This window comes from Tetrao urogallus (genome assembly GCF_951394365.1).
Source record: "Tetrao urogallus genome assembly, chromosome: 1".
Lineage (NCBI taxonomy): Eukaryota > Metazoa > Chordata > Aves > Galliformes > Phasianidae > Tetrao > Tetrao urogallus.
Genome location: NC_136813.1, coordinates 112,536,187 through 112,563,560, shown reverse-complemented (window position 1 = coordinate 112,563,560; position 27,374 = coordinate 112,536,187). Strand labels below are relative to the sequence as shown.

At 42.7% G+C, this 27,374-nt stretch overlaps 1 protein-coding gene across 2 annotated transcripts in view; it reads left to right on the top strand.

Annotated features, from left to right (window-relative positions):
• LSAMP (limbic system associated membrane protein) overlaps positions 1 to 27,374 on the top strand; it is a gene marked incomplete at both ends in the record, with an annotated part of 283,351 nt that overhangs the window by 181,341 nt on the left and 74,636 nt on the right. For both annotated transcript variants that reach the window (XM_079549439.1, XM_079549438.1), the window contains one exon: positions 47 to 172. In XM_079549439.1, the coding sequence (XP_079405565.1) occupies positions 47 to 172 (126 nt within the window). The remainder of the gene's footprint in view (positions 1 to 46; positions 173 to 27,374) is intronic.

Sequence of the window (27,374 nt, the reverse complement as noted above, 5' to 3'; positions counted from 1 at the left end):
CTTCCCTCCAGAATTAATGAGGTCCAACTTTGTTTTGTCTTCACAGTTCCACCAAAGATCTCCAATATCTCCTCGGACATCACCGTGAATGAAGGCAGCAATGTGACCCTGGTTTGCATGGCAAATGGGCGTCCAGAGCCTGTGATCACCTGGAGGCACCTCACCCCAACAGGTAAGTGACTCAACAGGCCTGTATCCTGCTGGTGATTTATGAACTCTGCAGTAGTTTCTTTCTTTTCCAATGTTACTGAAAATTTTAGTAGAAATTCAGGCAACTGCAGAAATGAGGCAAGGCTCCTCAGTGCATTGCGAGCATGTTTTGTAGCATGACCTCCAAAGCCTGATAACCAGATTGTCCCAGGAAACAACTGAAATTACTTCAGTAGATTTTATGCTGAACTGGACCTGTGATTCTGTTTAGCTTTGGCCTTTGTCTTGCTGTTCTGATCTCTACTGCTGGTAATGCACATGAAGGGAGTGGGAAGAAAACGATGCTGGAGTGGGAGAGAAAGAAGAATTTCTGTTTGTATATTACATAGAAGAGGTTCTTTCTGGAAAAACTGAGTTTGCTTCCCATTGATTCACCTTAAAAGGGAGAGGAAGGTAGTAGTAGAGGTGATTTTATATTACTTTCCACTTTGGCAGACAGTGTTCTGGTTTCTTGTGCGGTGAGTAAAGGAGATATTTGATCTGCCATGCAAAAGAGCAGTTTTTGTTCTGCTATCTAAGTACACCTTCCATGTTTGAAAATGTGGCAAGCTTGGAAGGAAGATGTCCTTTAAGTAGTCAGACTTCATGGTGATAGCACTATGAGTTGCAAGGAAACCTTCATTCCTTAAAACTTATCACAGGGGATGGGAACAACTATTGGGTTTCTCTTCTGTATCATGTCATTTGAGGAGAGAGCTCCTTACTGGATTTCCTTTTTGCCATCATAAATTCTGTCATCTGAAGCATGTGGGGAAAGCATTCATTAACTCTGTATAGTATTCTGTGATAGTGCCGTACGTGTAAAGGGTTAAGGAGGGCTTGAAGTATGCAGAACACAAGCCTTCTTTGTATGCTAGAGAAATTTAAGCTGTCAGCCAGCAAAGGGAAGAGAGTTGCACAAATAAAGTTTGAGAGAGGGGGGCCAGAAAGAGATGATAGAACGGGGCCCAAGTGCTGCATCCAGAAGCCCCTGGATTTGATGTCTGTGGTTCACGTTGGCGTTGTTCAGGTTTCCTGTCTCATCTCTTCAGCCAAAGCATTCATGTATTTGAAATCTAGATATGCATCTTGTGGTTTGGGCCTATTTCTTGCAGAAGAAGGAAAGAAGATGAGTAAAGACTGCCAGGAAGAAGTGGGAAGAGCAGATGTGGGGAGCTGATGTGGGGAACACTAATCCTTTATGGTATCATTGTCACTGCTTGGTTTTCCAGATTTTTTAGTATTAAGCACAGATGTGCCATTGACATGCATGGTGAAATCAGTCCTATCTTTTTCACCTTTAAACATGTACTTAAAATCTTTTAATGTTGACAGTATTCCTCTTAAGATTTATTTCCTACTGAGTCTTCTGTCTTACTGTACCCTCAGTCTTTTAGTCTTCTACCCAACTTTTTCTTGTATCTTAGAATGAAACACACTGTGTTTCACTGTGTGCACAACCTAATGTTCGAGTTAAAGGAGTTATAGGAGAATTAAATCTTTGTGAAAACTGAGTCCTGATATGTATCAGATGCATCATTCAGAAGAGCAATATGAAGATTCTTGTCTTGGCTCATCACTTTGGCTGCATACTTGTGCTTTGAGGTGTTTTTCAATTGTACTGCCTTCTCCATGGTATCACAGACTTCATTTCTCCCTTCTGAGGATTCCTCAGAGCATATTTCTATTCTGGCAATCCTCTCTGGTAAACAGCTGGACTGGGGAATCCCACCCCTGCTTTTATTCCTGTGTCAGTTTTCATGGGTCTGTTCATCATTTTCCCAGTGTTGTGCCTCCTCACTTTTCTTCCTGTGCTGTGTGTCTGAGAGACACTGCCTTGTAAGTATCCATCAGTGTCTTCTCACTAGCCCTCTTTCAATCAAACTTCAGGCCTTCCTTTTAACAGTGAAGCCCACCAAGCTCCTCCTTTCTAATTGGGGAGGGAGGACAAGCAGTACTTCATGACAGTCTGTCATGTCCACATCTCACTGCTTGTTCTACTGTCTCTTTCTGCGTCTCAACCCATCTATTAGCTTTTATCCATACAGAGGAGCTGATTTCAGGCAGAAGTCCAGTCTTTGTGTAGCACGTATACCAGTAGGACACTTGTCCAAAATGAGGGACAAAAGGGTTCCTTTTATATGTTTTCCCTGAGGTTGACAATTAACAAAAAATTCCCATTGTATTTCAAAGCTACCGTGGTTAGAAACATCTTCTTATCTTGGAATCTCCCTTTTCCGTGATTGTCAGGCATTTTGGCTTGATTTATGCTAGTTTTGAGCACATCTGCTATGCATCAAAGAGCTATTTTAGACATTGTAAAGGTTTCTAAAATCTCTCTCTTTTTCTCTCTGTGGATCTTTTTGTGATTAAACTCATGTCTGCAGAATTCTAAGAACGAGTGTTATGGAGCTTGTGTAGGAGGTTTTCAGTGGACAGGTTATGAAATTAAAGCAGCACTGGGGGTCGAGAGAGCCAAATTACTTTTTCTTTGTGCACTTTCCTGAAGGAGTTCATTAGCAAATTTGTCTACTGTTTCTTTCATTCATTGATTCGGTCAGTAGTGTTTGGCTAATTACCTAGGTTAGGACCACAGAAATGATTTATTTCTTGTTGGCTGGGAAGTGGAAGATACAAATGCAAAGGGAAGTCAGTGATGCTGCCTTCTTTGTGCAAAAGAGGCAGAGATGCATGTGATCATTCATTTAAATGAACCATCATATCCTACTCGTTTGCCTATCTGGGAAATAGAAAATTCATTTTAAAAATTCTTCATGCCTTCCTTTGCTGGTACTTTAGTGAGTACTTGAACAGGGCATTTTTCTCAAATCAACTGTAAGTCCCCAAGCCTTGAATCAACCCACAGGAAAACCCTCTCTCCTTTTCTGGTGAAATAACTGAAGTTTGGCTGTAATTGTTGACTCTAGCACCTGGGAAGAAGACAGATAAGGGGAAAAATACTTAATAATTCAGATGGCAATTGACAATACAGATCAGCTTTAGTTCCAAGCAGTATGTAGTAATAAAAGCAGAAATGACATTCCTTGAAATGATTCAAGTCCTTGCTCTCCTCCTCTGTTTCACTTCAGATGGTTGTCTGACTGGATTTTAACAGAGCAACCAAATAAGAGAGTCAGCCAGACCCTTTTCTTCCTTATCTGACAGGTTCCAGTGCTCTAGGACCAGAGCAACAGCATCTAACTAGCTATGGATAGCTTAATAGGCATTGCCTGGGAGCACAAACGTCAGTAGCTCTTCTCCTTCAGCCAGCAGAGGTCTTACGGGATTGCTGACCTGCAGTTTCCAGCACCTCTCTGCACACAGTCCGATTGCCTCCCTTGAGATCCAGGACATGGGCTTATTAAGCCTGCTGTGCCATGTGACTTCTCATCCCGCTATGTGATGGTAAGCCTTAGAAACCCTCTGAAATGGATGTATAAGGAGTCCCTGGTTTGTTCCTCTAGAATGGGGATGAGTATTGGAGATTACTAATACAAGCTAGGTGACTTGGCAGTTGGCAGCATTAGGAATATTTCATTTGGGGATATCCTGTAGGCTCTCATCTCTTGAAAGGGACAAAACTCAGAATCTCCCCTCTGTGACTTTCTATAACGAGTGGGTGCTATCCTGTTGTTTTCTTCTTACTATTAACTCATAGCCTACATGAAGGTATAGATTATTTTTCCTCACTGAATGCAGTCCAATCAAATTCCCAGTTGTGCCACAGGCTGGAGAAGGCCCCAGCTCAGGGCCACATATCATTCATCATGCTGGCAGGTTCTGTGTGGGCTAACAGGGGCGGCCTACCCATCTGTGGCCAGTTTCATTATGAGATGCTCTGTTTTCCCTGAACCATGCATCAGGAGAACAACTTACACAGTCAAGAAAAAACTCAGTCAGATAGTTTACAGATGGTAGGCAGTGTCTGCTTTTGAGCTCATCTTAGTTTTATTTCACGTCTTTCTTGACTTATGTTTATTCAGGCTAATGCATGTTCTCCCTACCCATAAGCTGCTGAGATCAGAATCCAAGAGGCAATCATTTATCATTCCTCATCTCTCCATCTTAGTCAGAGCCATGCTAGATGCTTGGTTGACTGAAAAAGCTTCCTGGGGAAAATAAATATTCATGTACATTCATATACTTCTCAATAAACTCTCTCTCAATAGCAGCCCTAAAGCTCTTGTGAATTGAGTTAACAGCAACATGGACATGGACTGTTGTTGCAGGCATCACCAGAGATCTCGCTACCAAGCCCATTGTCCTAGATGGGCAGACAAATGCCAAAGAGAAAGGCAGCTTCTGTCTGGAGGAGCTGGTATTCACAGTGACAGAAAGAGTCATCCTTCTGCTGCTTTCCCATGAGGTGTTGGTTAAAATCTCCCTGAAGGCTTTGCTCCAGGGTGCTATGGCAAGTTCTGTGACATTAGTAGCCAAGTGTTTTGGCAATCTCAGAGGCTGTTACAGGAAGGCAAAGCTACACTGATCTCTATGAGGCTCAGCTCAAGGTTGAACAAATGGGATTTACTGGTTCTGTGTAACCAGTAGAGTTGCAAACCATTCCATTTTCTTAGAGCAGTTACAGTGTGAAACCTCTATGAAATCACCAGGTATTTCATTCCCAGTCTGACTTCCCTGACCTCAGCATAGCAAGGCAGTTTGGCATGGAAGACAAAAGAGCCTGGATTCTCTCATATTCCTCCTGACATTCTAAGGATATGTACTTTAGCTCTAAAAAAGAGCTTAGTTATTACAGTAGTAATCACAGCATAAAAAACAGTCTAGAGGAAAGCAGATAAGTATTGATTACAACACCCAAGTTTCATGTCACAGCGTAAAATGAAAGGAGACGGGAAGGCTTGTCAGATATGCCAGGTTAATTCTCCCTAGGGGGTGGTAGAAATTCTTACTGAGTTTTAGAGAATTTACCATAACCTGGGAAGTTTAGAAGGGTAGGGAATACAGAAGAGTGCCTTCCTGCTCTGTGTAATTGAGATGGTATACATATAATATGTTTATAAACAGCTGTAGAACTCACTGCCATGGAAAGTTATTTAAAGATAGGAACTTGGCAAGACTCAAACAGTTTGTGTGTTTCTGAGGATAATGTGAACAAATCTGGATATTCTTGTTATTCACACCAAAATACTGAGAAGGATGTTATACTTCATGCTTTGGGGCTCAATTTCTAGAGATGAGGATGAGACCTAAATTGAAAGAGACAGATTATCTCACATCCTCCACTCACTCACGTATCTTCCTTCAGTATGTGCAAGTCCCCTCTTAGGGTCAAATACTGAACATGAAGGAAGCAGAGAGCTCTCTGAAAGCATGAAATTTAAGATGACCTTGTCATTCACACGGGCAACTTTGGTCTTTATGTCCAGTGTTTGTTTGCCTCTCCTTGCTGTCCAAAGCCTTAATACTTCACTTTGAGTTTGTAAGGAAAGCTTATTTCTGCTCAAAGAAGATAATAAACAGAAAGCTTTCATACAGAGTCATCACAAGTCAACCCAGTAAGCACTGGGTGGTGACATGTGGGAAGGGATTTTCTGGTTATCTAAGCCATTTGCATTTAGCCCACCTTTCTTCTACATTCTAAAAACCTTGAGTTGAGGAGAAGGAGTTATATATATTATATATATTATATATATTATATATATTATATATATTATATATAATATATATATAATTTTTTTCTTTTAAATGTGATTTTTTTTTTTTTTTTTTTTAAATTTGGTGGTGTTACTGCATGAGCTCTGTTCATGCCCTTATCTGCCTTTGCCTAATCTGGAAATGTAAAGTTTACAGGGTACTTGTTTGACTCAGCTTTCTACGATGTTGGAGGGAAAGAATGCTTTTTAACCATGTCTCGTCTCCTTTCTTTCATTTCTTGTATCATCAAAATACTCTGAAAAAATCTGGTCTTCTCTTCCACAGAGACCTCTCACTTTGTCTCTTATATGCTCCCTGTTTGTTTCAGGACTCTTTCTGAAATCTTTTCCTCTCTTAGCCCAGTTTCTCTCTTGTCCAATGTTGTACAGGAGGATTTGGGGAAGGATGCTGGCTCACAGAGTTCCTGGGAAAGAAGCCAAAGTTTCAACTTTTTCCAGGCTTTTCCAAAAGGCATCCAAATTTACTTCAGTTTCTATTTTCATCCCGGTTACTTTGGCTCCACTTCCCACCCCACCTCCCCTTCCCCCCTTTTTTTTAGAAGTCACAGAATCACACAATCATACGGGTTGGAAGGGACCTCTGAAGATCATCTAGTCCAATCCCCTGCTACAGGTTCCCTGGAGTAAGTTGCATCTTACTTCTTATCCCTTCTTCTTCTTGCATGACCCAGAAGCAAGAGCCTCCCACCCCCATCTATAATAACCTTACGTGATTAAGTCCTGCTCTCTCCCTGGTACATAGAATGGGTTTGATTTCTTCCTTCTCTATGCAGCTTATACATCATTAGGTACAGATCATCCTATTGTAATAGTGCTCCATTCAGTCCCTGCAGTCTGTGTTGCTGTTTCAGTACAAACATGCTTCATGTTGATACATTAAACGTTCATTGTCATAGCAGCTTTAATGCAGCTTTGATTTCTCTTTCCCATTCCATGACAGAGACAAAGAGTACGGCCTCACAAGTATTTTAGCACTTGAGGAATAGGTGGATTAGTCTGCTGGGAGGAGGGACTTTGCCCTGCTGCCTTCGGCAGTGGTTGGAGGGAAACATCTGTGGTCTTTTGGTCAGTGTTTGTCTGTTATATCTATGGCAGGTTTTTCTGTGCTATCACTGGGAATATGGTAGTTGTGTACCAAGTTAGTGGCTTTCCTGCCAAATAGAAATGCTGTGGGTTTGTTGTTTTTTTTTTTAATAGCAAGTTGAAGTCTGGCAGAATTGCCTCCATTTTTCCTCATCCCAGAATGGATATTGCTTTCAGTCAGTGCATGGTATTTGGATCTTTTCCATGGCATTTTAAAGGCTGAGTTATTTTGTACCTATATAAAAACTTTCATTCACCTACAGAAGAGCAGCATCTTTCTAGTTCACTGCATGTATAATATTCCTGTCTGTGCGGTTCTGTATAGTCACTACCTCTACCTTCAAGTGCTTCTCAACTGAATCACAGAATCACAGGGTTGGAAGGGACCTCAAGGATCATGAATCTCCAATCCCCCTGCCACAGGCAGGGCCACCAACCTCCCCATTTAATACCAGACCAGGCTGCCCAGGGCCCCATCCAACCTGGCCTTGAACACCTCCAGGGATGGGGCATCCACAGCCTCTCTGGGCAGCCTGTTCCAGCACCTCACCACTCTCTCTGTAAAGAACTTCCCCCTGACATCCAACCTAAATCTCCCCTCCCTCAACTGAAAACCATTTCCCCTTGTCCTGCTGTTATCTACTCTTTCAAAGACTTGATTCCCCTCCTGTTCGTAGGCTCCCTTTAGGTACTGAAAGGCTGCAATGAGGTCACCCCACAGCCTTCTTTTATCCAGGCTGAACAAGCCCAGCTCCCTCAGCCTGTCTTCGTAGGGGAGGTGCTTCAGTCCCCTGATCATCTTTGTGGCTCTCCTCTGGACCCTCTCCAACAGCTCCCTGTCTTTTTTGTGCTGGGGGCTCCACACTGGGACACAGTATTCCAGATGGGACCTCACAAGAGCAGAGTAGAAGGGGAGACTGAGATGTGCCTGTTTAGCCAGGATATTTGGGATTTATCAGATTATTCTTCTCCTGCTGACTTTCCATGAGACAGTCTTGAAGGATTCCAGAAGACCAGAAATCAAAACTCGGAAGATGAGAGTTCAGAATCTTATGTAATTAATGATGATAGGGAAAGGAATTGTTGCCATACACTAGCATAAGTGGAATTAAAACAGCAAGTTGATGAATCTTACCAAATTCACCTTCATTCCCACCTGCAAAAACCTTTTGAAATCAAGGGACATTGCTGGCATGACTAGGAAGAAAAAAGATCTGCCTGCCCCTGTCCCTGCTGTTTAGTAGGTTTTGTCTTGCTCTTTCCCTACCAGCCTTCCCTGTGCTCCATTGTACAAACATGCTATTGAGCACACTTGTATCCTACCTTTAAGAAGTCAACTTCAACAGACTTTTGGCAGAAAACATCACTGAATGCAAGATACTGCCTGTGTGTATGTTATCGTGTCTCCCTCTAGTGATGTGAACTAACGAGTCTGCTTTGGGTCACGTGTGCTTGGTGCTACTTCTTCAGTGACAGGTATTTTTTAGGCTTTATAGGGGCAAGGAGGTGAAGTTTTAAGACTGGGTCCCATTTCCCTGATGTCTGGAGGTCATACTCATCACTGGCAGCTCCATGTTTACAGCTAGAGCTCACTGCTCAAAATGTAAAGTGTGCTTGTAAAGATACAGAAAGGTTGACTATGAATTAAAGAGATATTAAATTTAAAATGCTGTGAATTTTCTGGTTTCAGTTCAAACATCCTTAAAAAAGTGAGTCCTAAGAAGGAAATGGAAAGGCTGCATTTTTTCCCCTTGTAGCTGTAATCTATAAGTACTTTCACTTCAGACAAGCATATTCCTCTCCTTTCGCAGTAGGATGAAGATACACTAGGGAAGCTTAAGGTAGTAGCTTAAAGCTCTTCCCTGCATTATTATTATTATATTTCATTTAAAGAGAGTTCACCAATTTTAATATATGGTGTAGTTTGACTTCAGCTGATCTCAGTGACGGCTGACTTCAGTGCCTGATATATGCTGTATTGGAGCCAGAGCGGCTGTCTCCTCTGGTGTGAGGATCTCAATGAATGTGGATGACAACATCCACAGCAATGCATAGAACAGTGCTGTCTGGAGGGAGTTAAGCATACAGCCCCAAAGTCTTCAACCTTTCCAGCTTCTCCCATGAAATCATTTGATTTTTCTCTTGGCACTCCCTCTACTTGCATACCAGTCCCACTGATGAAGACACTTAGCATCTATGCCCCATGAGCTGCAAGAAGTCTGCTGACAGAGATGAACTCAGGGCAAAAAATAAGCCGGCTTTGGGGGGCAGGACATCCTGTCACTGCTTGCTGTGTTGACCACAGCAAGGTCAGGCATCATTCAGCCTTCTGCAGAGTGGAGGCTTTCTCCAGCATCTGAATACAGATGTCTTGGAAGTGGGAACATGCCAACTGAAAGTATTGAGTTATTCTGGTAATAAAAGGCTGCAAAAGAATCTGGGGATGTGAAGGCTGGTGCTCTTTGCCCCCCTCACTCAGACCTTCTTTGTGAGCATTTCAAAATTGTGTCTTCAGAACATCCTTCCCTTTCTTGTCTGAAGAAAAACAGGAGAGACTGTAGACATGGGATTATTTTAACTTAATTTTTTTAGGAGGTGAAATTTCAAAAGCGTTGTTCTTATTTTTTCTACACTTGATTTTTCTTTCTTGCTGAACCATACCAAAAGAAAAAAAACCACAAGTCTTCTCATATACCCTGTATTATTTCATGCACTGGCTGAGCAAATCATCCCTTCTCGTAGACTTGCAGTGAGTGGCCACTTCAGTATTAGCGTGGTGCGGGGTGCAGAGCAGGCAGCAGGAGGATGACTGAGTGCAGGCCCATCCAAACAGGGAAGAGTCACTGCCTGATGCAGTCACTGAAGTTCACACCAGGTTGGGGCTGACGTGAGTGATGTGAAGGATGAGCATATCCTTAGGGTCACCACTGGCCTGCAGCCACCAGTAAAAGTGCATAATGCAGGTAATAAAGGCCTGGAAAAAGGCATTGATCGTCAGAGATTTCAATTATCACAGTATTGATGTAAGGCTGCAGCAGAGAGGAAGAGTCACAGAATTTAGAGACGGCCATACCCACGACACACTGCACTGGGCAGCTCAAAAGCCCATGTCTTGTGTCCCAAAAAGGCCACCAGTGGGACATAAGCTGGCTGCAGCTTGAGGTAGACAAAGAAAGCAGTGATGGAGGATTCCTGCTTGCAGTAAATGTTCTTGCGAGCCATGTCCTACTTCATGAGCCTGATTGAGGACTGCCAGCAGAGTCATCCCACTGAGTGAATAAACATTTAAATCAGTGAAAGCCATGTGGGTATCCATGTGCATACTGCTGTATGCTTCACTTGGGAGCCTTTTACTACGTGCTCATTTGTTTGTTCAACCTGCTGGTTGTGTGCATGCATTTTGCTGCACGTGTAAGTTTTTTGATGTTTACCAACCTTACGCACCTTCCTCAAAGGCTAGAACTGTGAAACAGCAGTAAGCATGCAAAGTGAAAACAGAGAAGGAGAAAAAAAGTATCCTGAGTCATGCTGTATCTGCAAGGAAAAGGCATCCTTTGACTGCAGGATACGGATCTGTACAGCTGTCCAGAGACTGCCTATAGAACCTAAAGTACAGCTGTGTGAAGGGAACAGGAGAATAATTAATTATCTTTAGTGTCACTCCTGGTGAGATCCAAAAAGTCAGAAATTCTGTGAACTACAGCTCAGACCAGGCTCCAAACTTTGCATCTCCAGACTCCTTCTGACAATCTCACTTATATCAAATGTGTTTGTCCCTGATGGACTTGGTGTCTTCTGGGCAAATAAATAATTGGTTCTCATCTCTGTCTTCCCTTCTGCCCACAGGACTTAAAGCTAATTTGTGCTGACTGTTGGTCTTTAGGTAAAAGGCTACTGCAAAGGGAAACCAGGGTGTAAATAAAGATGGATGATTCTTGCACCGTGAAGTTGTAAGTAGCCACTCATCCTGTGAGAGGTCTCCAGCTGTGAGAGGGTTCCTTCAGATTTCCAGGGAATTAAGCAGGTGGGGATGGGAAGCCCCTATGCCTTAAACATTTCAGCAAGCTCAGCTCTAGGCTCAAATGCCTGGAGTTGCACACACCGCAGCTTGGGTGAAATACAGGCACACAGTACAGGTGGCTCCATGTGAGAGCCTGGCTTGTGCCTCAAGAAGTGGCAGGGTGGGTCTCAGAGTCCGTGCACAGAGCACAGGCTGTAAGCGAGCTGGGGATGAAGGAAAGTCACATTTGACATGAGCATCTCCTGAGTGAGACCCAGGAAAGATGTAGAATGGAGACTGTTAACTCAAACAGACAAAAGTAATTAGAGGAGCAAAATAATAGATTAATGAGCAGCTAGTGTCAGGGGAACTTAATAATTATCAGTAGAGGGTTTTCTTCAATGCATAGGCTGGCTGAGGGCAAGAAACATAGCAAGCAAAACTCTAGTCCTGTTTAAGGAAGCTGCTAGGGGATTAGGGGTAAGGGATGTTTGGAGGATGATAGCAGAGGCTGAGTCAAGTGCTTCCTTTGAATCTCTTGTTTTCTGTAGCTCAGGTAATAGCTGAGGAGGAGGGGGATGTGGGAAATGCTAGATAGTATCTAACGGTGTTAATAATGGTTCAATAAAAATGCTCTGATAAGAACACATTAAAGTTGCACAGTTAAGCACTTGCAAGCCAGGTAAGGTGAGATTTAAGGTTACAAATACAACCTTAACTCTTCTCCTGCTGAGTATACCTTAGCAGGCAGCCTCTAATTAAGGGGCATCAGGCTACTTTCCAAGTAATGTATCATAACACTGGTTAATGCTCTCTTCAGCTTTGGGCAGGATCATACGGTGCTTTAAAAGTTGTGTGTGTCTGTGTGTGCCTGGTGAAATGTATCCATTTTAATAATGGTGCTGAGAATGCTGCATTAGTTGCACTTTAATCAAATAGTGTGGTTTAAACACAAGGTCCGTTTAGAGTGTTCAGACAGAAGGCAACCCACCATCCATTCTCTCGGGCCACCATCTCATGTCTCACAGAGCAGTACGCTAGGAAGATGTCAACATTTGCTGCAAGTAATGTTGAATGTAAGAGATTTCTGAGGACTGATTTTGACTCCTTTAGCTGTGTGTGTTGCATTTTTGACCTAATTGCTTTTCTGAAGTCACTCTGACCATAAGCCAAGATATTACTCTGTTACATCAGACTGTATCACAAGATGTGCCTGTCCTCTCTGTCACTGAGACTTGGGTTTTCCATTATCTTATGAATTTATTTTCCTCTTAGGCATTCTACACTTACAGCTTTAAGTCTCATTGCATGTACCGTGGTTTGTGACACAGTGGAAAAGAGAATACATATAAATGGTAGATCTATTCATAAGGAGCACTGGAGAAGTGAGGGCTTGCAGAGAGGGGCTTAAACTGTGCACTGTAGATTCTTGGTAGCTATGCGAAGTTGTTAGCCCTGCCCATGCTATGACCTCACAATCCTTTGAGGAGTATCTATCCCTTCTGCTGTGAAAGTGACATTAGACTATGACTCTCTCCAAATCTGTCATCACATGAGTTCAGATGCAGACTTGCAAATGTTTGAGAGTGTCTAGAGCAGTCTGGGATGCCCTGAGCTTTATTTTTTGTATTGTGGATCAGTGTTCAAAGAACAGATGGGGTAGCAGGAAAGCCAAAGGCAAGTGAAGTAGCCTCAGCAGTAATCAGAGCTCTGTAGATATTTCTGCAGGTTTCCAAAGGTATGTTTGGTTGTCCCAGCAAGGAAGAATCAGGTTGTGAGAGCTGTCCCTTCAAGGCCTACCAGTCAAAATAGAGCAGAAGCTCAGCAAAAAGGTTTTGTGTGAAAAGAGATGGTCACAAAACCCAGCCAGTCCTCTGGGAGCTGGCCACAGAAGAGCAGAGGTCATGTGCAAGAAATGAGAGGACACCTGTGAGGAGACAGCTAGAGAATTTCACAGAAATTTTCCCAGCACAGGAAATATGGTGATTAGTTTCCACAGACCTGCACGCATCTGAAGTGAGCTAAAAATTTCCTCACTCAGAGACTTTGGGGATCACTGAGCATAGTTTGTTTAAAAGAAATGAGCTTCATCTGAGAGGTTTTGCAACTTGTGCTAATGAGAGTCTGTCTGTCAAACTTAAGTGGCATCAAGTGGCTCGGAACAAGGGCTCTTGGGCGTTAAATGGTTCCTACCAAATACCAAGCCCATTACCATGATTGGCTGTTATAGCCCTCTAAACGGCAAAAGTGATTAAATTGGTCGTTATGAAACACTAAAGATGCATAATTATGAAAAATAGGGCTTGAGTAAGAGGAGATTTCATCTCACTCACTGGCTTGTATCTCAAGGAGGAATCAATGCAGAAATGTTTTAAAAGCAGCCAAGGGTTGCCCCTTGTCTGGTTTTCTCCTGGCAGTCTGGAATCATGAATGTGTTTGGGAGGGAGCGTGTTTCTTCAGTCTCTAGGCCAATATATGAGTTGGAGCCTGAGTATAGCAAGAACCTCGTCTGCACATAAGGTTAAAATTCTCCCTTGCCAGGGGAGGCTTTGACTCCTTGCTATCCCTCACACCCCATGGCTCTGAGAGAAGTCAGCTCTTCTTGGTTGTGTGCCACAGGATCCATCATACCCATCCAGCAGCACGGAGCAATGAGCTGTGAACATGTGTCCTGTGCTGAGCCAAGCCCCAGCAGAGAATCATTTGGGCAGAAGAGGTTATCTGGGCAGGAGCAGCTCCAGAAACTCGGTGAGAGCTAAAGCATCAACACACTGGTGTTTATTTAGCAGACTGGGCAATCAGAATTAAGAATTGAGCATTTTTCAACAGGAAAATGCTGTGGGAGGCTTTGAGATGCAGCCAGTACCAAGCAAACCTATCCATACCCAGCTGTCCCTCATTTGCTGAGCAGCTAACCTTGGCATATCAGGTGCTCCTGCCTTATTCAGGAGGTAGGGATCTGTGCTGCTGGATGATGTAGGTATGAGGGCTGCTCCAAAAATCATGCCTCTTATTTTACTATGTTGCCCATGCTATCGGAGCCAGATGTTGGAGGGATGGCAGTAGAGGTTGAACCTTCCCACCAGTATTCCCTTACATTTTGTTGCCATGTGATGGATGATGGCAACAGAGGGGCAGTCTTGACAGAATAACATCTGACATGGAAGTGCGGATGAAGCAAAGGTATGGAAATGAACTCCTTCGTGTGGAAAAAATGGCACCCATTGACATTCACCAATGCTTGCTGAATGTTGATGGCGGCCAACCTTTGAATGTGAGCACAGTGAGGAGGTGGGTGGTGTGTTTCAGTGACAGTGGCAGTGAGGCACCTTCATTGGTGCTGATTGTTAGGAGCACAGCATGCAGGCTCTTGTTCTTGCTGGTGAAAATGCACAACTAATAATGATGGCTACGTTGAAAAGTGGTGTTTTGTAGCTGAGAATATGCTCTATCAAACAGTGTTGTGGTGCTCTTTGTATCTGTTGTAGTTTCCATGGAAATAAATAGGATGCATTACTGTCAGAGTGGCAAACAAGCATTTTGTTCTCCTAGGAAACTCTGTTAGCAGACAGTGGTTTGTGCCTCATCAGTGAGCACTGCTGAACTTCACCTTTCCACTTCAGCTCCTTCCCTGTGGGCTGAGGGGGCATCTCCTCCTTACATGAGTGGCACTGTTTTAGCATCTGTATGTTTGCGGCTGTGGAGAACTGCAGCCTGTCTGTGGAAACAGCCAACAGCTGCTCCAGAGTTGCTCTCTCCATACCATGGGGAAGGTTTCTAGGAGGCAGCTTAACAAAGGTGGATGGCAGAGATGAAGTGTCGGGGCTCCTGTCACTGGTGTTTGGTGATTGTGTGCAAAGCAACAGGAGCGCTGAGTATCTGTGGAATACAACAGGTGTCGAATACGAAATGGCACAGCTACTACCTGTCTTTGAGCTTAGTATGTCAGCGAGAAGGGTTGTAGAGTTCTGTCAGTGAAGAGTAGGAGGCCTTTGCCTTTGTAACAGCTCCCTTTCCTATTTTTGGTCAGCTCTGAAGGTGAGACAGTTGCTTTGCACCCTTTTTGCTCTCCCACCCAGCCTCCCAACTGTTGCTCTCACTGCTGCTTTAGATTGCCCCTCAAGTAATTCTCATGATGAAAGGCTGGAATAGCACCAAGGACAAAGCAGAATATGCGCATGATTATTCTCACAGCTCCATCAACCCAGACTTCCTAAAGCTCAGATGTGGGTTTGCACAGGCTTTCAGTGGAAGCAGGTTATTTATTTATTTATGTTTTAGTATCCTTTTAGTTCTCTCCTTTGATGCCACCCCAACCCTAGAAGAGCTCACTTTTACAACCTCCTCAGAAAGAGTAATAGCTGTGCTGAGCTATATGTAGCCTCTGGGGGCTCTCCGCTCTCCTTGGTTGCTGCATTTCTCTGTAGGTGAGCACTGCCTGAGTTGCTGAGCCCATGTTCTTGTTTTTCTGGTTGAACCAAGTGGTCACTGGAGATAAGCTCATATTTACGTATTACTCCTTCTCTGTCTGATATGTAATGTACTGGCAGATCCTACCTGAAATTCTGCTGACCATTCATTTCCCTCATCTACCCATGTCTGCCTTCCATCTTTCCTTGTATGACAGCTGATTTGGAGTACCTTGCAGAAACCTAATTTTTTTGTAAATCAAATGCCTTTAAAAAAATGATCAGATGCTGCTTGGTATCAGATTATGTCATTTAAGGCATTAGTCACTTCTAAGAAAATACTCAGTGTGTATGCAATTTATGTTATTATTTGTATCCCAAAGGGCAAGTAATATCATCTTCAGGTGTATGTGAGAGTGTGTGAGCAATCCTGTTGGCTGATTTGCTGTGTAAAATTGCCTTCCCTGGTACTTCTGTTGCTGCTGTAGTCAAAATAAAATGTGCCTTGTCCTAAATGGAAAGCCAACTATCTCCACTTTTTGAAGAGACTGTACTCTTCACAAAGATAAAGTTGGAACACACCCCTTGGCTCCTGCTCACATTTAATCCTCCTCCAAGTCCAGTCTACTTACCCAACTTGACCTGTCTGAAGAATTGCTTGAGTTAATTTAATTGGAGTTAGAAATATCGTGAAAGGTTTTAGACCGCTCTTGAGTTTTGAACAGAGGACGGCTTGTGAAAATGGATTGATTTCATTCCTTAGATGTCTTTCTAACTTCTTTTCGTGACTTGTTGTAATTTGCACATAGTTGTTAGCTTAAATCCCCAGCTGTACAGGAAAAGATTACTCTTTGCAAGAGTGAATGTTTGCCTCAAATTCTGATTCCGGGAATGCAGACATATTTCATTATTGCAGCTTGCTTCCTGGAAACAATGTGACCACAATGAAGTTCCTTGCCTACACACTGGCTTGTACATATTCGAAAATGCCTACATTTTAGACTCTTCCAGAATAATGAATGCATCTGAGACTTCCCATATTATTAGCTTAGCTTATGCTAAAAAATAATAGGGTTGTGATTGCCATTCTCTTTGGATTTGACATTACAAGTGTGTGTATCAGGAACTGGATCACTTGAGAATTAAGCTTGCTCACTTCCCTGCAGAAATAATTTAGTCCAGATGCCTCAAAAAGCTTAATTTGTGTTCAGGGAACAGCTTCTCAGGAAAGAATGGATTACAGACACTGGAGGATAGAATGAATGAAAAACTGAGCCTGGGTATTGCATATGGAACCTTTTCTGTCTTCTCATTTGGTCTATAAGCCCCAACTGCATTTTAATCAGTTGCTTTTGACAAGTATGATTTTGATGACAAACAACACAGTGGGTGGACACCAATAAAATTGTTCTCATAGGTTTCAGAAGGGCTTCAGAAGTGTTCTCAAACACTGCAGCCTTCATGATCAGGATGTCAATATCCAGAAATTGTACCTAAACATGGAAGTTGCATATTTCGAGCCTAGACATTTTTATACTAATGGCAAATACTATGTTGTGACTGTGATCTTACTTTTTTGCCTTTGACACATCACTTTGTTTTGCCTATATGTTTGCCTCTCCCTTTGTTTGTTGTTGTTGATGTTGTTTTTAATCTAGCGCTTATACTCTGTCAATAAATCTAGGAGGGAACGCTGCAAATTCCATGTTTTCCACTTCTCAAATCCTAACTTGGAAACTCAAATTCAAAATGTTAAACAGAATCCATGTGTACTGCCTTCACATTGCTGTGGCAAACTGACTGCATTGCCTTTAAGATCCAAGAAGAAACTGCATTCACGAGTTGTCTGGAATAGATTTTCTGAAAGTGACTTTAAATACAAAAGTACCGTCAAAGAACTACCCTTAGCAAAAGCTACTCATTTAGCTGGCTAGCCAGCAAACCCAAAGACCAGACCATGTATTAGATGTCCTTTACTAGACATCAGTCTCGTGGAGGTAGGGACATTGCCTGTAAGCTTGTACCAAAGCAATCTGTTACCCAGCTGTCCTTTTTCTCACCATTTGCCAAGTTGGCTCTTTCCTCTCCAGAATTCTCCAGGTCAGGAAAAGAAAATGGAGTGAGGTACACTTGTCAATAGCTCTTCCATCAAAGCCTGCCTAATTTATATGCAGGCAATAAGTGAATTATGCCTGTAGGGAAAGGCAGCAGAGACAGGGCTGTTTGAGCAATTTTAAGTTGTTTGCATTTTTCAGTGTTTTGAAGGCCATTTGTAACTCTACGTTCCCAGACTTGTGAAAGCATATGGTAGGTAGCAGGGTTTCACACAGCCTCCTGTACGTACCTTGAAAGAGAGTGCACCTGGCAATGAGGTGTTGTGCAAGAAGATTGGAGCATTTGCTGTCTCAGCATGCTCTTATCTAGAGGGTGTATGGCAGTCTCTGAAGAGTTTGCCCTGTAGGTGCAGTGCTCAGAAGTGTTGTTGGACCTCTATCTCGTGCCAAGAGCTGGAGCTGAGGGAGTGGGAGTGTTGAAGAGAAAAAGCTGGCAGGGAGCTTGGAGCAAATGCCCATAGGCATCAAGAGGGCTGTGATAAGCAGTGTGTATGAGCATTTCACAGTCAACATCCTTGAGAGCGGTGTGACTGAGTCTGCCCGGGCTTCTCCTCCTGTAGCTCATTTTATCAACACTGGTGCAGGATGCAAAGCAGATCAGGTCTCCAGACTCGGCCTCCTGGCTGCTGAATACCTCCTGTGCTTTGTCCTTCTCCATTTGCCCAAGCATCCCTTTTACAGCAGGAAGAGCAAGACTCTCCTCTTGCTATGAACCCAAAGCATTTCCACGGATTTTTGGGGGTTGTTGCTGGCCACATCCATACTGTACCACAGTGCAATTACCGGAGACACTCTTCCCCTCTTCCCACCCCATACTGTAGTGGGAATCAACTCTTCTCGTGGCATCAACCACAAAAGCCAGTATTCATAGCCTTTTTGCTCCTTCTCCCTGCCTTGGTGCTGGCAGCTGCTGTTCCACCGCCTTCCCGCGTTTGAGATACCTGCCACAGTAGTGAGATCCTCCTGCAAGCTCATTAATTGAAAGGAATTTCTGTCTGGCCTGAAGATGTCAGTAGGCTGACGGAGACGTGTTTCTGTAAAATGAGGCTTGATCTACAGTGCAACAGTCTGGATCACCAAGACTCCTTGACGCTCACTGCCTGCAGCCAGCTTTTCCATGGGGACGTTAATTAAAGCACAGTGTTTGGGGTGTGGTTGCCAGAGCCCCCCAGCTCTGCTGCTGGTGTGTCCTCTGCTGCAGCACTGTGCAAGGGGCCGTTGCTTTCTTCCCCTTGCCTGTTGTGCCACTTCCATTTCTCATTCCCATCAATTTGAAACAGAGCCCTGCTGACCCTGTTGACCGCCACTCATACATTCCCCGGCGTGGTTAATAATAATGGCCTCTGTGGGAAATGATGGGGCTGAGGCAGAGAAGGGATGTAATGATGCTATGGCTGGGGTAGGCAGAAAGAGGAAAGCGAAGTGACAAGAAGCTAAGCAGCAAGAGAGTGGTGTGATGATAAAAACAAACAAACCCGCAGATGTCTGAAACCCACAGCAGAGGTATCCCTGAAATAAATGGAGAGAGACAAGCTTGAGCCCCTAAGGGAGAGGAAAGGGGAAAAGAGAGAGAGAGGGGAAAGTGAGCAGAGAATGATCCAATAATTGAGATGGCATCAGGGAAGAAAAGAACTGAAAAACACAGAGGGAAAGACAGGCTTGGAATTGGCAGATGGAAAAGAAAAAGGATGAGAGGCGGAGGGAGCAAGCATGGACGTAGGAAGATGTAGACAGTGAAAGAAAAAGACAGAGGGAATAGTATATGTAGAGCTAACCATAGGGAATGCAGGCAGAACTGGAGGTGGAGAAGCATGGAGGGAAAGATCACGTAATGCAGAGGAGGAAAAGCAGAGGTGAACTGAGCCAGGGCAGAGAAAGGAGAGAAAGCACGGTATTTGGGTTTAGAAGGAAGGGAGAAATGAGCAAGAAAGTGGGACATAGAGAGCTGAAGAAAAGCTAGTCTAAGAGTCCCAGGTCTGTGCTATTGAAATTCACCAGAGAATTATGAAAGGCAGGATCTGGAAACACTGAGTGTCTGATGGCTCCTTCTTCTCTGAGGCTTCACCTGTCCCTGTCAGGTTCTTGGGATCTGAAGGTAAAATTCAGGGAAGCACTTTTTCCTTTTTGCATAAACAGAGTTTATTATGAGGGGAGATTTTTTGACCCTGTGCTGCAGTCCTGGCAACTGTACCAACATAGTAGGCAGGTTTGCTGTACACGTTCTTTCAATAGCAGGCATCTCTTGGCTCAGCAGATCCACCACTTCCTTGCTTCTTGCCTACTGGGTGCTGCACAAGAACGATGTCTCTTTCTGTTGGTAAAATAGATCAGTGCTGACATTGTGCACTGTCAGAGATTTTTCTATATGTACAAGCGGCTGCTGTTGCCCTTGGCACTCCTCAATAACCAATTATGTGACTATCTGCATTTTCTGGCTCACTGTTTTTTACCCCCACACAGATTAAATTAGAGAAGATGGTTGAATTTACTCTTGGTAATTCCTGTCTTTTGGCTGTAGCTGCATCAGTGGCAGTTGCTGGAGAAGAACTGTGCTTGCTGTTCTATGGGAAAGTTGGCCAACGTGTAGTACTGGCCCATAGCTGCCCAGAGAAAGTTAAGTGGGCAAAGCTTCTGCAGGGTTCATCATTCTTAGCTGCTCACATGCTCAACAGTTGAAAGCCATTTTGCAAGTGGTCCTGCACTGACACCTAGCACTCGTGTCCTGGGCTCTGTGCTCAGTTCTTTCCTTGCCGTCCTATGTAATAGTGTATAAGCCAAAGATCTTTCTTTGCCTCTCTGTTCCCCCCCCTCCCCGCCCCCCAAAATGTCTTCATGACAGTCTCCATGTGAATTTTAGCTTTGATGTACATCTAAGGCATTTCCGATCTTTTTGATGGGATGAGGCAGGCATGCACTTTCGTTAAGCAGAAATATTTTTTTAGGATTTGGTGACAGGTGTAAATGCACGTACACGTCTGGAGCTTTGCTTACTTCAGACATTCTGCAACATTTGTCAAATTGAGTCATTGGGGCTTCTTCTAAGTAAGGCATGAGAATAAGTCTGAAAACAACTGCACAAACAGCACAACCACAACAATATTTATTGTAAAGATCTGCATCAATATTCATGGAACTGTTTTTTATTGCCATCCTTTTCCTCAGCTTTTTTCCAGCTCCTTAGAAATCGCACCCCTCCCATCTTTTGCCATTTCAATTTCCACCTGTTTCATGTCAAGTGTTGAAATCAGCTCTTGTCCTATTTCTTCTGTTAAAGATGAAACTTGTTAGTATCAGATACAAGCCGTCATGGCATGTGGAAAGGGAGGGACATAGGTGAGCCTCATGGCTGGCATTCTGATGCAGAGATTTGGTTTTCAATTAGATAATGCTCTCTGAAAAGAGGGCTGCTGGAGCACATGGGACAATATTGACTAAAGCACAAAGCAATTCAGTGGGTGACCTTCATGCTCCCAAGGATGTAGCCAGTCAGGATTCATGGAGTGTAAATGCCACCCAATCAGTATTCATTTCATGTGACTCGTAACCAACCAGCACCAGGGAAGGGATGAAAGGCAGCATTCAAGTATGTAATATGATTATCAGATAATATATCAGACTGCGATTCCACAAAGCCAAAGGGTCAACAGGACTGGAAAATGTATTTCACAGCTTCTGAGAAGATGAATTTTTTGAAGATTAGTGTGTTCTCAATATAAAATGAATAAATAAATGAATAAAATAAATTGTTGACATATAATATGGCTCCCACTTGTCCCTAGCTGACAGCTCCTGGAGACTATGTCTGTGGGAACTGTCCACACACTATATGTGTGGACATCCTTGTTCATATTTGGTCTGGGTTGTGTTTGTACATATGGAATAAAAGGAGAGTTCTGGCCCCTTCACCACTCATCTGTCAGCCAGTCCTGGTTCCTCTAACTGAGCATGCTTAGAGAAAGTTTCCTGCTAGGCATCTGCGTGCTCCTTCCTTACCAACCTACCAAAGATTTGAGTCAAATCACCATTGCCACACAAAGTAGCAGACATTTGCTCAAGAGTCAGCATTTTCTTGGCCTTCAACAGGGTGACTTGACTCCCTTGTGTCTGGGAGGATGAGCATGGAGATTATTGCTATGACTGACTGAAGTCGTGGTGTTAAAAGTTTTACCAAAGTACTCTCAACTGTTGGCTCCAGAGAGACTACAGCTGTGATAATGCTATAAATCATTACACTCATAAAACAGGATCCCAGGCATTTTTTGCTGCTGCTTCTGATCTCCAGTATGAGGAATGGTCTATGATGCTCTGTCTCTGTGATGCTCTGTGATGTCTCTGTCTCAAAGATAATCTCTGAGTGATCTCAACAGCGGCATTGTTTGGGTTCAAAACCTCACTCATATATAGCCCCCAACTTCAAAAAGGAGAATACAGTAGACACAGACTGTGGGTTTTCTGGTGTGTAACTGAATATGGCTGCCCAAAAATCTGGGAGCTGTACCTGCAAGGCACCAATGACAGCTACGCTGTAGTGAGTGAGAGCAGCTTTTAAGACAGCCACTGTCTTTTCTCATGGCTCAAAGAGTGAGTAACAAGAAGTAATAAATCTCAGAGAAAAGAAATGACCTCTGAATCTTCTCAGTAGAAAATCTGGCTCTCTTGAACTGAAAAAGAAAAAAAAAAAAAAAAAAAAAAAAAAAAAAAAAAAAAAAAAGGTTGCTTAGCTTTGGAAATAAGTATTCCTTGCATTAAGGGAAAAAGGTAAGTGTGATTTTTTTGTAACTAAATTTCAAGACCTTGAGGGACCGTCTAGTTTGATTTCAAGTGCTGCACAGTCCAGAGAATCTGGCAAAGCAGTTCCTGTGCCATATCCATAACATCTGTTGGAATGACACAGTAGTTTCCACAAGGGCGCAGGTGACTCCACTGCAGCTTTTACATGGATTTGCATTTACATTTTCCTGTGGAGCACTACCGCCCAAAAGAGGTTCCATGAAACCTGGAGCCCCAAGAACATGACCTCTTCTTTTCCTGTACCAGGTTTCCTTCTCACATACAGCTTCCCGCAGCCTGTGGGGAGCGTGAAGAATCAGAGAGATGAAAACTAATGAGGTAAAATATAATCATAACTCTCCTTCAAGCTTGCAAGCTGCTCAGATCAGCTTCTGGGGACGAGCAGTCATTTGTCTTTCTTCCACACTGGTTCGATCTGGCTTAGCTTGCCTCCTCTGAAATACTCGTGATTGGAGTATCTTAGGTGAGAGAAGCGTAATAACTTTGTGCTACACTTAGGACACCACTGTCACATTGAAGGATTGGGGAGGAGCCACTTCATCCAAGGAAAGGATTTGTATTCGGTGCCTGCTGAAGTGCAGGCAGTTTCTTCTGGTCTCGGAGGGGAGCAGAGCACCCTCTTGCATTTTGTCTGCTCAAAAAAAAATGCTTTGAATTCAGGAATATAGGGTAAGGAAGGAGGAAATCAGCAAGTCCTTCCTGGACATGTACAACTTTCTGTCCCAGTGCAAGCACCCTGACATGGAAGTTTCTAGTTTTCACTGTTTCTAGTGTAATGCTGGAGAGAGGATAAGGAACTGCAAATAAATGAGAACAGATCTTACCCTCAGGAATGTCCTGTGTAGCAAACAGAAAAGTTCTTGTAATGCATGCAAGTTACAGAGGATGTTTGTGTGTACACTAAATGGAGCCAGAGAGGCCTCCAAGGAGCTGCAACATCTGTTTGTGCTTTAGGCTGTTTCACAGCATTGCAGTGGGCACGTTTTTTGAGGTTCCAACTTTGTATCTTGATGTATGTTAACTTGGTGCAGTAGGATCTGCTACAAGCAGTAAAATAGAAATTGGGAAAGAAAGAAAATGCAGCTGGGTGTATGTTGTGTCCTGAAAAGCCAGTGATCAGCCAGTACATAGGGAAAAATGTATCAAACACAGTAAATCTGGAGCTCTGTCAAGAAGAGGACAAAGGAAGACTTTGTATAAATGGAAATCATAGAATGGCTTGGGTTGGAAGGAACCTCAAAGATCATCTAGTTACAACTCCTGCCACAGGCAGGAAAATACAGAGAAATGTGATCTATAACATCTTCTGAAGAGAACTTGTTGCCTTTGTTTGCAGCTAGACTTAGTTTCTCTTACTTCCTTAAAGAAATGGAGTAATTGACAGGCATTTGTTGCTGGCATGTCAAAAGTGGGAATAGATTGCCATTCTCAGCTTTATCTGAACTGCTCAAATGTTTGTCCTCTGTGAGCTACATATGTGCTTTTGTTGTGAGATGGTGCAGGGCAGTGTGCATCCTCAAATAGACTGAAAGGTCTGAGGGACTGCCTGATTTCACAGTGGTGTGTAAAATACAGTAAATCTGTCAAGTATACCAACTCCCAAAAATCTCTGCGGGGTTCCTGCTCTGAATCTCAGGATCACCACTAGAAGGCAGAGCGTATTGCTGGACATCATCTCACTGGCTAGAAATTGCTTGTATAATCAATAAATATTAAGATGTTATAATTACAAAATAAACAAGAGAGCTTGGCAAAGCAGATAATGATATCAAAAAGAGAACAGATAGAAAGCTTACCCCTATCCTGGGCTCACTTACAAAACTCCAGCAGAGCAGATCTCCAGAAGAGATCCTTCCCCACTGGTAGCCAGCTCTTCAATAGGTCTAGGGGGGGTGGAGCCTGACTCCAAGCTTATTAAAATTTGGGATTTAAGCTTGACACGTTAGACAAATGATCTTGAACGTTAGAAGGAGGGAAAGGGTGATCAAAGAAAGATACATGTTTTCATACCAACAATGCAGAGAGTGGAACTTTATATTCTCTGTCTTCCAGACCTTCCTCTGACTTTGAAGGAGATGTCTGATTGCTAAGAAATATGATAAATTATTTGTGAAGCATAGATAATCTAACTATACTATTTAAATAAAATGGGGAAATAGCTGAATTGTATGCCCTGATTTAGAGTAACATTTGTAGAACTCAGATTTAAAATGTATGCCCTATAAATAGAGTTTTCTATAGCTGTACAGTGATGGAGAATGCTCAACAGCTTGGCTAGGAGAAGCCTGCCAACATTTCCAACTGAGGATAGCTACAGGTATGCCAGTAAGAACATGCTGAACAGACCTAAGAGTCCAGAAACATTCTGTATGTTCCTGTCCCCAAAAGATACAGAAGAAATTTTTGATTTAAAACTATTCTGAGTGTTGGCAGAGTTACCATCTGAGAATTAGATGAGTGAGTAATCAATCAGAGACTTACTGTGGCATCAAAAGCTATTGGAAAGATAGGAATTAGAAACTCTTCGGGTTTTTGAAGAAGAGTGCGTATTTTATGTGGTCAACCTCCCTTGAAGTGCTAGCAATAACTTTCTTAGGCAGTGAGTGAGTTATAAACTGTGACAAGTGCCTATACCTGGAACTTGAAACACCAATGTTTTGTTTGGCAGGCCTCTGAAGCTTGCAAAGTCTGAGCAAATGGAGAGAAAACTCTGGGGTTTTAAAACCTAATACAGAATTTTGTATTCTAATAGGTCTTTTCTCACCACCTGCACTTGTAGCAGTGCCTCCCCAGGAAAGTGATCAGTGTTTTATTCATTGATTGATTAGATAATGAATGAAAGTGATGAATTGGAAAAGAGAGGATAGAGGCTTTGGAAAAGGAAATGCTTTTGACAGGTGTCAAGAGAAACACAGAAAAAACTTCAGTCCAGAGTTAATGGATTAGATACCAAGGGAACCAAGAAAGTAACACTCACCTATCTTTGAAAAAGAAGCAAAATCCCAAGGGGGAGTTGCAGCAGGCTGCCAGCAAGCTGGAAACAGAAACAAAGCACAATGACAGATAAGTGGTGCTTGTGTTTATTTTAGGTTAAGAGAAACAGTAGAGGTGATCTTCATTATTTTTTTTAAGAGGATTAATTCTTTTTTCTTAGAAGCTATTTCTGTTTTGGAAAATTAAAAATGCAGTGGATTCTTTGATTTTATAATACCTTAAAATGTAGCATTGAAGAAGTTATTTTCCTATTCATCTTTTTTATTTCTCAACATTGTATTTAATATTATGGTAATGCCATACATATTTTGAGAGTGTATGTATATTTACACTTTCCACTTTGTAGTTTCTGGGATCATCTCCATTTTTGAGTTAGCATGTAACTGCTCATTTGTTATACAACTTCAGAAGATAAGAAGCTAAAAGGCTAGAAAGGGGGAGTTTTAAGAAAAGCAAAGGTGAAAAGATAGATGTATGTATCCATTCAGCATCAAGTGGGGAAATGCACAAAGAGCAAAACAGAAATACGAAAATGAGATGTTTCCATTTTTGTCAGACGAGAATTTTTTTTTAAATACATTTGAAATTGAAGCTAAGTTTCCTACTGAAGTAGTTTTATGTGAGAAAAAATGTCATTTGAATAATACATCTGCTGTAGAAAACGTTTATTTCAGGAGGAGTACCCCTCAGCTGGAATATTTGGTCTGGCTGTAGGAAGGACAAGAAGGGCAATAGAGTGTGTGGCCTTCCTATCAGAGAAGCTGCAGTAATTCTGGGTGCGGAATAGCTTTAAAAATGTTAAGGGACAGAAATAGACATTATGGTTTACTTCTGTATGTTACTTCTTTAGAATACATATCTAAACCCTTCCAGTGTGCATTCAGCTGTGACACCTGCCTTATGCAAAGGTACATGGTATTGAATTGGGTAACAAAGCTTATTTTATCTGTGTAAATGTTGAAAATAAAGAGAAAGTGGAGTGTGGAAAAAGAGTACATTAATACAGACATATCCTTCCTGCCTAAGGAAACCCATACCTTAGCAGTGAGTGGGGTTTATTGTTAACCAGCAAAGCATATCTGGAGAATGACTGCAGAAATGGTGAAACAAATCATTTTAACATAGCACGGTGGGGCTTGGAGTAGGAAGCTGACAGACCTGAGGTCTACTTTTGCATTTGGCGTGGGATGAGTGACCTCTTATGAACTGTGGCCCTTCTTTGTGCCTCAGTTTCCTCAGTCGATGATATTAGTTCATCTTTAGGGCACTTTAGACTGCATGTCTTGAAAATGTTTTTGTCAGAGCTCAGCGTTATTTATCCTAAATGACAGCACCTTGTGTTCGCTGTGTGCTTTCCTCTATTACAAGCCCTTTCTTCACTTGTAGTTTTCCTTATTTATGTCTTTGCCTTCCCATTACCTTTGCGTTAAAGCTCGCATCTGCATTGATTTTACATCACTGCACCGTACTGCAGTCATTACAAGTTTACATTTCGGAGAGATCCTTTTGAATCTTTAACCCACTGCTCCAAAGAGACTGCAGTGGATAACCTCAAGTAGACTTTTTATAATGGGGGAGGTGAACTGACCACTTACTGTCAAGGGAAAGGGCCAAGTAAATTTGAAATAACTACATTCCTAAAGCATCCAAGTCTCTCTTCCCAGAGCATATGAAGATTTTCAAAGCGGGACACTGCCAGTATTATAATAAATCACTTGGGAAAGCACAGTCCTAGAGCGGGAAAGTTAAAGAGCATTGCATGTCATGACTTCCACTCATTTGGTGGTATGAATCATTTGGAAACATGAACTCCCTCCCTCCATTCCTTTGGCCATGTCATTAAATCACCGTACTTGCAGCATGCTGCTTTGTAGATGTCCTGGCAGTGGCATTTGCTAATGACAGCAAAAGGAGCTGGGCCTGACAGCTCTGGAGAATGCCGGATGTGAATTGCTCGTTTCTCTCTTGAACCTGGATGCCACAACACACCATCAAGTTGTAGTAGCTGGTTCTTCATCTTTCTGCCTCCATTCCTCACCTGCAAGGCATTTTTAAAAGCACCTTCCTACTTCAGTCTGAAGGAAACATTCTCATAGTTAGCATCCCTGCACAATGGAAA